Source organism: Papio anubis, chromosome 14 (genome assembly GCF_008728515.1).
Source record: "Papio anubis isolate 15944 chromosome 14, Panubis1.0, whole genome shotgun sequence".
Lineage (NCBI taxonomy): Eukaryota > Metazoa > Chordata > Mammalia > Primates > Cercopithecidae > Papio > Papio anubis.
Window position 1 is genome coordinate 39,399,189 of NC_044989.1, and position 17,472 is coordinate 39,416,660.

General features: G+C 38.0%; 2 protein-coding genes across 10 annotated transcripts in view; both read right to left on the bottom strand.

Annotated features, from left to right (window-relative positions):
• CDKL4 (cyclin dependent kinase like 4) overlaps positions 1–8,344 on the bottom strand; it is a 76,652-nt gene extending 68,308 nt beyond the window's left edge. For 3 of the 4 annotated variants that reach the window (XM_031655095.1, XM_021924769.2, XM_003908539.4), the window contains exon 1: positions 8,261–8,344. The gene's annotated coding sequence lies outside the window, so the exon portion shown is untranslated. Of the gene's footprint in view, positions 1–3,106; positions 3,283–8,260 lie in introns of those variants that run through there. The other variant, XM_031655096.1, reaches the window with a different exon arrangement.
• The window catches only part of MAP4K3 (mitogen-activated protein kinase kinase kinase kinase 3), a 188,189-nt gene continuing 177,446 nt past the window's right edge, over positions 6,730–17,472 (bottom strand). For 3 of the 6 annotated variants that reach the window (XM_031655091.1, XM_031655093.1, XM_031655094.1), the window contains 5 exons: positions 16,039–16,107; positions 15,868–15,960; positions 12,197–12,267; positions 9,648–9,703; positions 6,730–8,509 (listed from right to left, as the gene is read on the bottom strand). In XM_031655091.1, the coding sequence (XP_031510951.1) occupies positions 8,422–8,509; positions 9,648–9,703; positions 12,197–12,267; positions 15,868–15,960; positions 16,039–16,107 (377 nt within the window). In that variant the 3' untranslated portion in view covers positions 6,730–8,421. Of the gene's footprint in view, positions 8,510–9,647; positions 9,704–12,196; positions 12,293–15,867; positions 15,961–16,038; positions 16,108–17,472 lie in introns of all 6 variants that reach the window. The other 3 variants (XR_004178229.1, XM_031655090.1, XM_031655092.1) reach the window with 3 other exon arrangements.

Here is a 17,472-nt window from a genome sequence, read left to right on the forward strand (position 1 = left end):
AACTGGACCCTGGACTGGGGAACAACATGACCATAAAGGATACTACTAAGATAATCGGCGAAATCTAAATTTTGACTGCAGATTTGATATCAGTTTCCTGGTTTTGGTAATTTGTACTGTGATTATACAAGAAAATGTCCTAGTTCTTAGGAAGACACTGATGTATTTAAGGGTAAAGGGATCTGATGTCTGCAACTTACTCTCAAATGGTACAGAACAATTAATATGCACGTGTTATATACACACAGAGAAAGAAAACGATAAAACAACATAAAAATTGAGCAAAATGTAAACAGTGAGTCCAGATATTTGAGAGTTCATTATACTCTTATTGCTAGCTTGAAATTATTATATCAAAACAGAGCTATTTTAAAGTGTCTTATCTCACTTTTCTTCTTTATATTTACTTTCATTACACCAAAGACACCTTTCTCAAACATCAACAGGATCAGATATCCTTTCTCGAAAATGTCTTATGGCCTCAAATGCCACAGAATAAAGTCCAAACTGTAGTATGATATTTACAGTTCCTTACGCCGTGGTCCCAATTTACCTTTCCGGCATCACTTCTCATTCTTCCCCAAACACTTTCAGGTCTCTAAGTCTCCGCTGATACCACTGCCTGGAATGTCTGACCCTTAAATCTTCATCTTTTTCAAGTTCAAGTCAAATGTCTTTCTGCTTAGCTTCTCCCAATCCCCAAAGGCAGGCTCTTTCTCTGCTCCCGTGCTGTGTTAACCACTTCCTTTCACCCTTTCAAAAACATTATCACATTGACTTCTACTGTTAGCCTATTGTCTGGTACTTAGTGGACCTCTGTTGTAGCCCTACCATAATTTTATTTTCTAACTTTTCTACTAAATATGTAAAATGACTTATTTTTAAAGCAACGGCAATAAGTATATTTTGATTATTAATATAGTAATTGGACAAGAAATCAAGATTAAACGGTGATATAACTATTGGCAGAAAGTAGATTCAATTGGTTGAAAATATTTTTCTTGGCCGGGCGCGGTGGCTCATGCCTGTAATCCCAGCCCTTTGGCAGGCAGAGGCGGGCGGATCACCTGAGCTGGGGAGTTCGAGACCAGCCTGACCAACATGGAGAAACCCCGTCTCTACTAAAAATACAAAATTAGCCAGGCTTGGTGGCACATGCCTGTAATCCCAGCTACTAGGGAGGCTGAGGCAGGAGAATCGCTTGAACCTGGGAGGCGGAGGTTGCGGTGAGCTGAGATTGTGCCATTGTACTCCAGCCAGGGCAACAAGAGCGAAACTCCGTCTCAAAAAAAAAAAAAAGATATTTTTCTTTGCCTTTTTTTTAACTGAGACAGGGTCTCGCTCTGTCACTCAGGCTGTAGTGCAGTGGCACGATCAGGGCTCACTGCAGCCCATACCTGCTGGGCTTGAGCAATCCTCCTGCCTCAGCCTCTTGAGTAGCTGAGATTATAGGCATATGCCACCACGCCCAGCTAATGTTTGCATTTTTCGTAGATGTGGGGTGTCATTATGTTGCCTAGGCTGATCTTGAATTCCTAGGATCAAGTGATCCTCCCATCTTAGCCTCCCAAAGTGCCGCAATTACCGGCATGAGCCACCCATGCCTGGCGAAATTATTTTGCATAGTCATCTGTGACCTTCAAACTGAAGCTTTATACCTTTTGGCTACAGGACTTCCTGACTTCAGAATTTACTAAATATTTGACTCTCAAGTTAAAATTCTGTGGACAAAGGCAGATAGGTATAGAATTGAGCCCACTGATGACTATCGAAAGAGGTAGATAGATACTTGAGTGCCTCACTAAATTCTTTGAAAATTTCTATTTAATTTCCTTAGTCTCAAGGATTTGCAAAATGATGTACACAGAAACAGAATAGACTTGGAGGTAGGTTATTTTCCATGATTGTATCACAAATCAAGTCCTGAGGACTCAAGCCAGCCTAAGGAATAGACTGAAAGAAAGAAAACAAAATCAAGAAAGGGAGAGGTAGAAAAAAAGAAGAGTGAAAAAACACGGTTTCTAATCTAGGAGCTTTAGGAAACTCATGTAAACAGTGGCATTAGGAATGACGGGGATGACCAGGCATGGTGGCTCACACCTGTAATCCCAGCAGTTTGGGAGGTCTAGGCGGGTGGAGCACTTGAGGCCAGGAGTTCGAGACCAGCCTGGCCAACGTGGTGAAACCCCATTTCTTCTAAAAATACAAAAGAAGTTGCTGGGCGTGGTGTCCTGCCTCTCTAGTGCCAGCTACTTGTGGGGCTGAGGCAAGAGGATCGCTGAACCTGGGAGTTCAAGGTTGCTGAACCTAGGAGGTCAGCGAGCCAAGATGGCGCCAAGCCTGGGGTGCAAAGTGAGACCCTATCTCAAAAAAAAAAAAAAAAAAAAAAAGGAATGACGAGGGAAAAGACATTTTGAAGACCAGATCAGATCAGTTACGGAATCCACAGACTGTTAAAGTCACAACCTGCTATGTTGTTCTTATTGTTTTCAACCAAACCAAACATGAATTTATATTTAATAAAACTGATTAGTAAAATGGGCCATTAAATCATTGTTTTATCAACATAACACTGAATTACTGAATTTCAAAAGTACACACACCTATTTGTAAACCTGTCCAGTTGACAATACAATGGGACTAATTAAAAGCATCCCCAGAAAACCAGAATACCACATAATTATACATAATCCAATAAAGTAATTTTATTTAAACATATCACATTTCGCGTGTGCACACAACAGATATGCAAGTCAAGCATACATTCACTTTATTTCCAGGCCTCTGGTCTTGAGCCTTCTTCATTTAATGACAGTTCTCCTTCTCGGCCACACGTAGGCCCCCACCTCGCGCGCTCCTCGGCCCCCGCCGTCGCCCACTACCCGGGCAGCACCGCTTCCGCTCCGAGGGACCCGCACCCGGTCAGTGCTGCCACCTCTAATCCGCCCCTTCCCTTCCAGGGGCCACCGAAGCGGAAGGTGGTCCCGCTTTTCTTTCGCGGAACTTTTCTTGGTTCCCACACCTGGAAGCCTCGGTCTAGACCTCGCGGCTGACCTCACCAACCCCTCACGCTGCCCCCCGTCCCCCCAGCCGCATCCGCACTTACTGCACGGACAGGGCGACGGTGACGCAGCCTCGAGCGGCGCCGAGCAGCCCCAGGACCAGTTCCCGCGCGGGTAGCTCGGAGGCGGCAACCGCCGACCCAGCGACTTTGGAGCCAGCGGAACCGCCGCGGCGTCTCCCAGGCAACCGGGACGCTAGGGCGCGCTGGGCAAGGCGGCTTCCGGAGCGGATCCCTCTGGCGCCCGTAGCCCCAGCTCTGATCCTTCCTCCGGGTGGGTATAACCTCGGGGCCGAGCCTGTAACGTCAGGGTGTGGACGGAGCAAAAGATGCATGAGGGCGCTCAGGAAACATTTCAACCGCTTTCCCCTTAATACTGTGATTACACCATGTCCCCTTCTTTCCCAAGGCATTGAGAGCACTAAAAAGCAGCACACGTAACTGTTGAATATTAATTAGTTCGTTTCCCTGCCTGGGCAGAGACCTTCCGTCTGCAAGATTCTCTGTCATTAGTCATTACTTTTCGGTCTTGCTTAATTATCCAAATACCTTTTCAGCAGACTTCTGTAGGTTTTTGCGTGAAAAGCAGCTATGGATCAGAGGCCATTTTCCTAATTCGCCTAGCATTGTACTAGTATCTGGGGCCTGACTTAGAATCAGACACAGGTTTGACACCCATTAGGGAAGAAAGTCAATAAAACAAATAATCATGTAATGAATGCTATGTGGAGATAATGTATTACTTGGGAAAGAGAATTTTGGCCAGAGCTTCCCCATTTTGTTCCCAGGACTAACTTAGAAATGCTGTATGTTAATAAGCACACACATCCTTTGTTTCAGCATCAGCAAAATGCTCCCCATGATCATCGCCGGGTTTAGCATCTCCATCCTTCTCTCAGGTGACTCTCCTCTCCTTTTCTCATCCATCTCATTTCTTTTCCACGTCTTTCATTTGCTTAGATACATGCTCAAATCTCCCATCTTTAACCAACAAAATCAACCCCAAAACCTTTATCTCCTTCCTCTTTTAAGACCAAACACACTTCCACTAAAGTCAAATAGACTCATAAAATTCACATCTACCCAATTCCTATATTTCCACCATCTATCATGCTATAGAAAAATTTCTTATTAAGTATACAACTCTCACCTTATGTACAAATCCATCAACCTATTTATATCTTCATGATACTTGCTCTCCAGTTTCTGACACTGTTGATTCCTAGCTGGTTCTCTCATAAGGAGGCTCTTCACAACCAGGCCCATCCTTTTATGCAGCTTCCTGCCCTATTACTCTGCTTGAGAAACTCTGGTTCATTCAATCTCACTATTCCTTGAACATGCAGTATTTGCATATGTCTTGTTCTAGGCTACAGGTTCCTACCTTGCTTTCATCCTGCATATGATAAACTTCTCTTCATCTATCAACAACCTGGTTTACAAATCTCACTACACGAAGCAGAATTAGGCACAACCTGTTGTATCTTTTTTTTTTTTTTTGGAAACAGAGGCTCACTCTGTTGCCCAGGCTAAAGTGCAGTGGCACAATCATAGCTCATTGCAGCCTCAAACTCATGGGCTCAAGCGATTCTCTCACCTCAGCCTCCCTTCCCAGTAACTGGGACTATAGGCATGTGCCATTATATCTGGCTAATTTTATTTTTTGTAGAGAAGGAGTCTCGCTATGAAACCCGGGCTGATCTTGAATTCCTGGGCTCAAGTGATTCTCCCACCTCAGCTTCCCAAAGTGTTGGGATTAGAGATTTGAGCCACCACACTGCGCCTGTACCTTGTTTTACTACTACTTACTTCCGTTTGCCTTTATTCATCCAAGTGTGCTCCTTGGATGAATACTGGTTGGGAACTAAACTTTTTCGATCTCTTCTCCAGTGCTAGTAAAGTGCCTTGGCTACATTGTAAATAATCACTATATGTCGTATAAATAATTGTCTCACAAAACTTAAAAAAGTCTTTGTTATAATGACTTTTGACTACTTAATACGCTTTAACTGTAAATTTTATGTAAATCCTTTTATCTTTATACCAAACTTGGAGAAGAAAAATGCCTTTTAGTAAAGCAAAAAATTAAGACAGAAGTTAATATCTCTTGTGCAGCAACAGTGAAAATCAAAATCTGAAATCCAGCACCTGGAGAAAAAATATCTAATTTTAGAAGAGAGTCTGTTTCAGTGGGCAGAGGATACACTGCACGTATTTTATGTAACAGTCTTGCACAGCGGTGAAGAGAATACACTTTGAATCAAGTGCCTAGGTTCAAATTTTAGCTCTGTTATTTACCAACTATAGTCCTGGGCAAAGCTACTACAACTTTCTGTGCCTGTTTCTTCATCTGTAAGACAGCGTTAATAATACCTCACATGGGTGTTCTGGGGCTTAAGTGCCACTATATAAAGCACGTAGATGAGTACCTCGCACACATACACGTGGACTGGGAACTTATTATATGCCCTCTTAGTGTTTACCCATTATTTTGTATAGCACATACTTTCACCTCTCCACCAGTAATGGTGAAAACTGATAGAATCTGTCCTTTGTTTCCTGGTCTCTGCTGTAATCAGTAACACGTGCAAGCTGAATGACGCCATTAGGCCCATAACCAGTTGGATCTCATTCGTCTCAAAACCAGTGTCTATGCAATTAGCTAGTAAGAAGATTGCTTGAACTTCAATAAAGATGAAGTAAATTGTTTCCAACATTTAAGTGAGTGGCTGTCTTCCTTTTGTGTACATAAAGATTCATAATCAAAAATTCCTGGGTGGAGTCTAGAAATTTGCACTTTTAACTATTATCAAAGATGATTCTGAGGCACATTTGGACACACTCAGAAGCAGTGATTTAAATTTAGTGCCCACCAGTGGTTTTCATGCTGGGATGCACATCAGAATAATTTGTACAACTTTATAAAAATATAAGTTACTGAGCCTCAGCCCTCAAGATTATGACTCCAGATATATCTTTAGAAAGCTTCTGGGCAATACACAACCAGTTGTATATTTTATTTTTTGAAAATGTTTCTAAGTGTTTAACAGTTAAATGTGATGACTAACTTTTTTTGAGATATGACCCTTTATATAACTTGTAAGAATTAAAAACTGAAAAAAACGTGGTTCAGAAAAAGGGTAAACAACCTTGCCAATAAGAGCCAAGAACAGAATCTTGATCACTTAAAAATCTTCACTTAAAAATCTTTTCCAGCAGTCTCTTTTTCAGCAAATTGATAATGTTATACTGACAAAGATGTGTCCTAAAACATAGCCATTAGTCATTAATGATAAGATTATTCACAATGTGTTTGAGAAAAGTGATAAATGAACACAGCTGTTATGGTTATTAGCATCTGTACGATTTTAGACGTGGAAACTGTTAAATTATTCAAGGTCATTGTGACAGGTAGTGGCATAAGTAATAGTGGAAATGGTGCCTCTTGATCCCCAATCCAGTTCTTCCCTCTTAATCTTCCCCTTCCTTACCTCTAGAACTGCATTTCCCAATGCTCCCTTACTTTCTCTAACCCAGGTACTAGCAAATTTTTTTAAGAATTCTTTAGTCAGTAAAGTAAGAATTTTAGGGTTTTCAGACCATACAGTGTTTCAGAAGCCACTCAACTCTAACACTGTAGCACAAAAGCAGCATAGACAACATGTAAGTGAATACGTGGTGTTGTGCTCCATTAAAACTTTATTTACAAAAACAGGCAGTAGGCTGGATTGGTCTGAGGACTGTAGTCTGTGGACCCCTGCCTCTAATCAGAAAACTATGAATGTTTGACTTTTCTTATCAGGAAGTCAAAGATTCTGCAAAAGATGCCCTTTTCTCCTATGTGGAAATATTAAAGCTTCATGAAATTGAAATCACATATCAAATAAAAATCATGATTTGAGGGAGCAAAATTGAGTACTTAAGAATTTAACTACAAAACAAATAAAGCTTTCCCCCTTAATATGTTTTAGTGTTACTATACACAGATTAAACCAGATGACAAGCTACTATACAACAACATGTTAAAAAACATGTTTATTTTACAATATGTACAATCAGGAACATATTTTAAAACCATTATCAATTAAAATAAATGAAGACCATAAATCACAATTTAGTTTGTTCTTAGTGTATATACTCACATTAAAATATAAAGAACATATACCAAAAAGAGCCAAAAGTGTGCATTTTGCTAAAACCTGGTATATACATATTCCATTGGAAAAAAGCAATCAAAAATGACTTAAACCAAAACTAAGTTCCTGTGATGTGTAGTAACCATTATATTGTTTGTATGAGGTAGTAACTAAATTATTTTGGCCATGTACTAATACTCTAAGTCAAAAGAAATATGAAAAGGATCATAAAATAAGGCCAACCAAAGAAAAATTCCAAGAGAAATCTGAACCACTTCACTCTATGGAATGTTACAGTTCTTCAGTGTGATTACATGAAATGTTTAGTGAGGACTCTTTAATAATGCTAATTAATTCTTTGTGCATACTGTAATTCAGACCACAATTGCAGTATTATATCATGGTACCGCTATTCTGTGATTCAAAAATGTTCAAAGGTATTATTTTTAAGCAAAGACAAGCAATCTTACAGGATTCTGCTTAAATATAAAAAGACCAGTTACTACAACAGGTGGTTAATTGTAATTGGTTTGCTTCACATAGAAAACAATCCAAATACATTTGTGGAGCCAAATGCTTATAGACAATGTCACAGCTTACTTTTGTGACTTAATACATCACATATCAATACTTTGTGCAAATATAAACACCAGTGTACTTGCATTAAAATTAAAAACAAGATTATAAAATGATTACAGCCTCCATTACAATTTTAAAAGTTACAAGATTTATATTCATATTACTAAATTACATATAATAAAAATACAATAGTGTTAAATGTATTGTTTCATTGCCAGCATCCCATTTTGTAATATAGCCACACCCAAGAATATACTAAAGAATTCTTAAAATATTAACCCAATTGCATTTTCATCAACATTTACAGCTGTACAGATAAGACACTTACTTGTACATCTCATAAAAGTACATTATCTACATAAATTCTTAGTGTATGTCTTCAGCAATATGAAGTTTCACAGAAAAAATACTGCCTATATGTACAAAGATTACATAACAATGAATTAAGCACTTGTGTGGTTCAATATGCTAAATATATCCATACCACTTAAAACAAAATTTTCCCCATCTTGTCTCATGCCACAATAAATTACAAAAGTAACTGAAGACAGGTTACTGCAGCTTTTGTACAGCTTCAAGCATCCATTACTGTTGCAGTGGTAGTGTTCTTTCTTTCTAGAGTTAACTGTCAAAGCACAACAATTCTCAGTAACTGTTTTCATGACCCGCCAGGATGTACAAATTGCTATTTGCTGTGGGGTTATCAGTTGGCCTACTTTCCAAAACCACGACCCTAAAAGTAATAAACAAAAAACATATAACAAAACAAAGTTATTCTTGAAAACTAATGTTAGCCCCCAAATTTTCCATTGCTTCTCCAATATGTGTCTCTCTAAATGCTGCTCATTTGATTGTGGGCAGAAATCATTTGCTATCACTGTGATTACAGGGTCAGTTCTAGCTCTGGGAAGTAATTTTGCTGTCCACTACCATCCATCTCTAGGCCAGTGTTCTTCTAAGAGACAGAACTGGGGAGAAACCTGTATTAGAAATCATTTGGGGGAACTTAATTCCTATTACAAGTTCTAAAAATGATTTGCAGTTTAAGAATCAGAAGCTAAACTGCCAGGGTCTGACCCAGAGACCCAGGGTGCATGATGGATGAATAACATACTCAGACACCAGTATTCAGTGAAAGAGCAGCTAGGGGGCCAGGGCACTCACAGAAAGAGTTGTAGCAGCCATGTGCCCTGACTAGCTGGCCCTGTGGGCATTTATTCAGCAAAGATTTAATGACAAAGGCTTTGAGTCAACACACCTGTGGGTAATTAATCTGACTGCTCCCCCCTGGAAAGAGCAGTCCTGCCCCGGAATGATCAAAGATAGGTTTTAGGACAACATGAGTAAACAAGCTATTTAGATAAACTCCTCTACATTCCTATGTATCTACGCCCTAAGCTTTGGAGAGAATTCAGCTGCCTTCAGCCAAATCTTTCACTGAAGCTATGCAAACCTTCTGGCCTTCCAGGAAGGTTTGTGTCTATTTCCTATGACTTTATAATTTCTCCCACCACCCTGACAGATCCCCGACAATCAATCAGAACAGGTCTCCAAAATCCTATCCGGCATTAACAACAAAAAGTTCTGTTCATTAACATATGGTATTTCCTCTTTCTTCTGCTACAAATCAGACGTCAGTATGTTTAATGCAAACTAGTACTGACAGATCCATACATTCCTGTTACTTGGAAGATCAGGTACATTTTCAAAGGCTTTCTAACTTTCTGACTTGTGAATTCTTATAGTGTGAAAAATTCAATGCTGAACATATTGCAGACATTTCAATTCTCTTGAAAAAGAAATCCGTTTCATGCTGGATCTACAAAACATGTTTAGTACTCTGTATTTAATAATATAGCTCATTTTCATACCTGTCAGATCCAAGCAGCCTGAAAATTCTTGTGCTATCTGAAATTTCTTGTGTTACCTGTTCAATTAAAACATAAATTTAATTTCTGAAATTAAAGACACAAAAATTTCAATGGGCACTTCATTATAATTCAACAGAAAAGAAACATAATCCCTAAAATGAAAATATATTCCCGCATGACTATTTATTCAAGTCAGCATGTAGGTACATCAATTTGTTAGTCTAGGGGAAATGTGGTTAATTTTGAGTTAATCATAAAATACAGGCAAAGGAAAATGATTTCCTTGTTAAATCATAGGACTTCAAGGGAAAAATTTAAAAGCAAAGCACTAAATCCATTTTATTAATTAGAAACTTTCATCATTTATGTTAATGCTAATGGTAAGGTTACTGGCAGCAGTAAGCTACTTAGATCTGGTTCTTTTACTTAAAAGGCTGCCATGTAGTTTAACAGGAAATATTAAAAAGCCAGACATGCCTTGAGTTTGAATCTCAGTTCTCCCACTTACTGGGCAACGTATATAATCTGCTAGAAATGGTTTTTTGCCTTACGCAAGACGGGATTGAAAAGCTCTACCATACAGTAGTGCCCTGCAGTGTTCTTATGAGGATTAGTGGGTATAATGCCTAGCTAAGGAAGTGCTCAATACATAATAATTAATCTTTCCCATTTCTTCCCCATTCTCTTGAAATGATATTTTCTAATGACCATATATCCTTCAAGAAGTCCTCAGTATGACCAATTACCAGTTGAGGAGTTAAGAATAAATATAGGGCAGTAGCAGCTCCCCAAAATTTGGTAGGCTGAAGAAAAAATGGATTTGAAATTAAATTTATTCCATCAATACCCCTACAATTAGATTTTCTGAACACCAATGACTCTTAGCTTCTGTTGTAACCCAGCACACCTGCAGGAAACAACACGCTCAGCACACTCCAACACCTGTGGCTCATCATGACTGTGATTACCAACATATTTTGGGGTTTGCCTACTAGAAGAATCTAACATTTTTGGAGGTGTGTATTGATGGGCTGCCTGTGTAGTTTTAAGGTGACTTTTTGGGTGAACTTTTTCCTTTCAGTTTTTAAACCACTCTCTATTTGTCTGTAATGCTTTTCTTTCTCTGACTAGTGTTTATTAGCTGTTGACTGTTCTTATCTCCCTGTTCAGTTCCTCAGGTGATTTTAGAAAGTGTGAGCCCACTAGTGAGGATTACTTTTAGAAACATAGTAGCAGCCACCTTTTTTTTTTTTTTTTTTGGAGGGGGGATGGAGTCTCATTCTGTTGCCAGGCTGGAGGGCAGTGATGCAATCTCGGCTCACTGCAACCTCTGCCTCCTGGGTTCAAGTGATTCTCCTGTCTCAGCCTCCCGAGTAGCTGGGACTACAGCACGCGCCACCACACCCAGCTAATTTTTGTATTTTTAGTAGAGATGAGGTTTCACCATGTTGGCCAGGATGGTCTTGATCTCTTGACCTCGTGATCTGCCTGCCTCGGCCTCCCAAAGTGCTGGGTTTACAGGCGTGAGCCACCGCACCTGGCCAGCAGCTACCTTTTAAACACTTACTGTAGGTCAGGAACCAGGCCAAGCACATTACATGCTTTGCTTCATTTAATCATAACAACTCAATTCACAGATGAAAAAATATAGGTAGAAAGAAGTTAGGTGACATGCCAAGGTCACGCAGCTACTAACTAGCTAAACTTGAGACTTGAAGTCTAGTGTCTCAATTCTGGAACCCAGGCTCATGAACACTGTGGTATATTGCTTACTTTGTTAGAAATAAACGCTCTGAGCTTAATGAATGACAGTTTAAGAAACAAATAAGCTTCCTTCCAAGTGACATGACTGAGATTGGCTTGGCGGTACTGGAAGAATTTCTGACAACTTTATGTGCTTATAACATTCTGGGGGCAAGTGCCACATCTTGCTCACATTTATAACCTCAGAACTTTCCGGCATAAACGTTGAACTGACTTGAATATGTCACATGGCTTAGAGTTAAATTATTTCTGTGAGGTAGGAAGGACTCATGAGATGCATAGCTAAAGGTTAGTAAAAAGGAAAGGTAAAAGGGGCAAAGAATTATATACATGTCAAATGAATAAGGATGTTGAAAATAAGAGGCAAGTGGGCTTCCAGAGAAATATGGTTCTTTACTTATAGTCTGTACTGGTCATTATTTCTTAAGTACCAGATAGAAAAGGTGCTTAAGGCCAGAGAGAGCCAGCACTAGCACTCTTGCTCCTGGCGTTCCTCTGGGAAAGCTGAAAGAAAATCATAGTTGGCTCACTTTTAGCAGATTACCAAGTTCTTGTTCTAAATTTTAGAGTGATTATTTGGAAGCACATTAAATATGCAATAAGTTGAGTAGTGGAGAGAGAGAGGTGGCTATAGAGTACGGGCTACTGACTTTATTAACAGAATAAATACGTAAGTATTAATAAAATTGGCCAGTCAAGCATTACTTGTATCATTTAGGAATCAAACTGTTTGAAGTGGAATTTGACAATGTTTTGTGACTACTTAGTGGACATAATTTACTTACCTCATTAGATCTAAAACTTCTACCTTGCATTCCATGTTTCCAGAAAGCTAGCACACTGTCTTGTAGGCACACTAGCAGGCAAGAACAGCTCAATTACTGTTAATAGTACAAAAGTTCAACTGATAAGCATCATTTCATCCCTCTATCTCATATAGCAATATTGCAATTCACAACTAATGTCAGCTATTCCATATTTATATGGCATGTTTACATTTGAAAAGTTTAAAAATACACTATACAGAGCTTATGCATCTTTTTGGTAGGAAAAAATTCGCTGAAAATATTTTTGTTATAGATTTTGTTTTGTATTTTTAGTAGAAATGGGGTTTCACTATGTTGGCCAGGCTAGTCTCGTCTCAAACTCCTGGCCTCAAATGATCTGCCTGCCTCGCCCTCCCAGAGTGCCAGGGTTAAAGCCATGAGCCACTGCATTAGGCCTGTTTTGATAATATTCAAAAATAAAATACTGCAAACATACAGAAAAATACAGAAAACAGCATAGAAATACACGTGTATCCACCACCCAACAATCAAATCGTAACATTCTGCCATATTTGCATTCTGCCATATTTGCTTTAAATTTACATAGAAATACACGTGTATCCACCACCCAACAATCAAATCCTAACATTCTGCCAGGGTATAAATACAGCTGGCATCCCCTATGTACCCTGCCCTATTCCCAATTCTGGCCTTTCCTTCGTCCCTGATATAACCACTATTATAAATTTGGTATTTATCAACCTCGTGCATGTTTTCACTATTACTATAAGCTTATACTATCAATATAAATTTTATATTGAATGTTTCCAACCCTCATACATTTGGTATGATAAACACTTAGGTTATTTCTAGTTTTTCATTATTACAAACAATTTTGCAATAAACATTTTTGTACATCTTGAATACATGTACAAATCTTTCTTGATGGTAGACACCCATAAATAGAATTACTGAAGCACAGGGCATGTAGAACAAGATTTAGTTTTGCCTTTTATATATACATTTTTAATACACATTTTTGCATGTATTCAGGGAGGAAGAAATCTTATTTTGTTTTCTGCAGGTAACCAATTGTACCAGCATCATTTGTTGAGTGGCCCATTTCTTCCCCACTAATACATAATGCCATGAATTTCCATTTACACGTGGGTCTATTTCTGGGCCCTTTCTTCTGTCTCACTCTTCTACCTATTTATTCCTGTGTTGCTATCACACTATCACTATGGCTTTATAGTAAGTTTCAATATTGGGTAGAAAAGGATTTGTCAACATTTATTTTATTATTCTTGGTCTTTGGCTCTTCCATATACATTTATTTTTTATTTTTAAAAATTGTTTGTAGAGATGGGGTCTCCCTAAATTGTCCAGACTGGTCTCAAAACCCTGGGTTCAAGCAATTCTCTTGCCTCAGCCTCCTACAGTGCTGGGATTACAGGCGTGAGCCGCTGTGCCTGGCCATTCCATATGAATTTTAAGAGGAGCTTATCAAGTGGCACAAAACATCATGTTGGGATTCTTACTGCAGATCCACTGAACCTGTGGATTAACTGAAGAACTGGCATCTTTCTCATTTAAGTCTTTCTACCCATGGACACGATGTAGTTCTTCACTTGCTGACTCTTTAATGTCTTTAAAAAAATAATTTGGAGTTTCCTAGATAACGATCTTAAAAATGTTTGGATTTCATTTATTCTTATATATGTTACTTTATTGCCATTGTGAAAGGGGTCTTTCTTCCAATTAAGTTTTTCACTGATTATTTAGGAAAGCTATTCTTTGGTGTTACTCATATCCAGCAACTCTGAATTCTCTTATTAGCACTTGTAATTTATTATAGGATTTAATGTTCTATGTACATAATTATACCATCAGCAAAAAATGATCTTTTCATCTTTTTCTTTCTAATCCTCATATTTTCCCTTTCTCGTCTAATACACAATATTGAAATTTAATAATAGCAAACATCCTTATTTAGTTCTCCACTTTAATGGGAATTAATTTGATCATTAAACTTATTTTTAATAGGCTTTGCTAGGTGAAGGACATTCTTTTCTATTCCCAATATGCTAAGAAGTATTATTAAAAAAAAATCATTAATGACAGATTTTACTGAATGCTTTTTGGGCATCTACATGATTTTCTCTTAAAACTTGGTGTCATGTATTACATAAATATATTTTCTGATGCTGAACCATCCTTGCTTTCCTGGGATAGTCTACTATTTGATAATGTGTAATTCTATTTGCTTATATTTTATTTACACTTTAAAAAATCGATTTTCATAAGATTATAATTTTTGTTTTCTGTACTAATCTTGCTTGATTTTAGCATCAGTATTAAACACTGATTTATTCAGAATTCCTTGTCTGCAATCTGAAACAGTTTGCACAGGATAGGGATTATCTCTTCCTTTAATGGAGGAGGTAGATAAAAAACCATCATGCCTGATTACCAGGCACTACAAGCAATGAACTTGGCTGCGGTGCTCCATCTCCTGTGGGATACTTCTATAACTGGAGCCCAGCGGGCCTGTTAGCTTCAGACCTGTATACTGCTTTGAGATTCTGTTGTTGATCTTGCTTTTTGACCCTGGCTATGTCGTCTTTGAAAGCAGAGATTCCATTTTAACATCTTGATCAGATATCCCTCGAAACTGACTTATTATAATCATTTGTTTGTTGGATGAATGACATTCTAGTTGGAAGAATGCAGAAAACAGAACCTGGAATAAGACAATGAACTAACTGACTTTAGCCTTACCCTCTGCTAATATACATACATGCAAATATCTTTATTTTACTGATAAGGAACACCAGAAAAAGTGTGCCTAGTTAAATATTAATCACCATTCATTTTCCCAGCACTATCCTATATAAGATAATTTTCACCTTATTTTTCTTGAATGTAGTCATTTAAAAAATATTGACTCTGTCAGAAATCCTTTTCCAGAAAAAGACTCCTATTAAGCAAAATGTGAGAATGACAAGAAGAAACTTCCATATACTTAAAATTCTCTGATCAGCAGGTACAACAGCCAAAACATAATCTGGTATATTAAGTACTGAATTTTAAAATACTTATAGAAAAACCCTATAGGAGTCTGGAGTAAATGGGAATTCAAAACTATGTTATGAGAAATGACATTATTTCTTACAAGGAAGATAACATTATCTATACTACAGTTATTAAACTATTTTAGAGAATGTATAAGAATGAAGGCTGATAGTGACTTCATATTTATTATATCCTCTATTTTTATTTTACTTTTTGAGACAAGAGTCTCACTGTCACCCAGGCTGGTGTGCAATGGCACGATCTCAACTCATTGCAACCTCCACTTCGCAGGTTTCAAGTGATTCTCATGCCTCAGCTTCCCGAGTAGCTCGGACTACAGGCGCGTGCCAGCACACCTGGCTAATTTTTGTATTTTTAGTAGACACAGGGTTTCACCATGTTGGCCAGACTGGTCTTGAACTCCTGGCCTCAAGTGATCCACCCACCTTGGCCTCCCAAAGTGCTGGGATTACAGGCATGAGCCACCATGCCCAGCCATATCCTCTATTTTTAAAAAAACATCCTTAATAGTATCGATCTTTAATTTTGGATAATTAGCAGATAAATTATTTTAAGGAGTTCATAATGTAAAGAATTATAAAACTTTGACTTACCTATTGATTCAATCTGGAAATCAAAGGTGAGTTCTGATGATAATTTCCTGCTAGATTTTAATCTTCCTTGGAGATTTACTATTTTTATACAACCTAGAAGAAAAAAAGTCACTCAGAAACTAAGATAAAAGAAGTCTTGTTAAAGTAAGACATTCATGAATAAAAACTTACAGTCCAAGCATACAAGGATGGTATCTCTCTCCAGTTGGGTTACATGAGTAACATTTGTCTGTGGGGTATCTACAACACAAACAAATTTTGGTAAACCTAGAGAAACTGTGATACTTAAAGCATGGAAACATTTAAGAAAAAGAATTCTGAGGATAACAGTACTTGAAATGGATATGTCTTGTAATACACACGTAGTGACTGAGCCAGGCTATGTGGGTTTAAATGCTGATGCAAGTGCTAAACAATGTTAAGTGCTCAACAGAGCATATGTTGGCTGTTGTCAACACTACTGGTGATGCGGAACACATGGATACAGAATGCCAACTGCACTAGAAAACAAACTACACTTAAAATATCCTATAATACAACTTTTCCTCTTTTAAAAACCAGATTTTCTATTAGTGGGAGATTTGTAAATACATGTAGTTCTCAAACTATGGTTCCTGCATCAACACCATCAGTATCACCTGGGAACTGACAGAAACGAAAATTCTTTTTTTTTTGAGCCTGCTGCTCAGGCTGAAATGCTGTGGTGCAATCATGGCTCCCTGCAGCCTTGAACTCCTGGCCTCAAGTTACCCTCTGACTTAGCCTTCTGAGTAGCTGAGACCACAGGTGCAGGCCACCATGACTGGCTAATTTAAAAAAAAATTTTAGAGATGGGGTCTTGCTGTATTACCCAGGCTGAGGTTTGTCTATATATGCCTTAAACTATGGTCTCTGTGTCAACCTCATCGGCATCACTTGGGAATTCACAGAAACGAAAATTCTCAGGTCCTATCTAGACTATAAATGAACAGCTCTGGGGGTGGGGCCCAACAATGTCACAAGTCTCCCAGTGACTCTGATGAATGCTCAAGTCTGGTAATTGCTGCTATGTACTACATACTCAATGATCACTTTTACCAGTACTCCTAGTAAAGTGATGCTGTATGATTAAAAAGGTAACATCACCTCAGGGAGGCAGGGCAACTGGAGTTATGTAAAATACAAATTTTCAGGTATACACTATTTAAAAGTACATAAAATACTTAAAAATTCTGAGAATTATGAAAACGTTAAGTACCCAAGTTTTGTTTTAAATGTTTCCTATGTTAATATGCATTTCGTATTCATTTTCATATTAATGAACATAATCAAAACAATTTGATGCATGTAAAATTCTCTAAAAAGGAAATGTGAAACATATAAAAAGTATTATCAAAATACTAAAAATATTTGAGTCTATATAAATTGTTATTTCCCTTTTATTTGTTTGGAAAAAAGTGCTTTAATTGGTATTCAATTTGTAATATTAATTTAATTATTTCCAAGAAAGATTAATTCAAATATGACTTTATGGGTTACCTATACATGGTGTCCTTGAAGAGACATTGTTATTTAAAATACATGTCACCAAAATCAAGTAACAACCCAGGTGTATACCTCATTTTA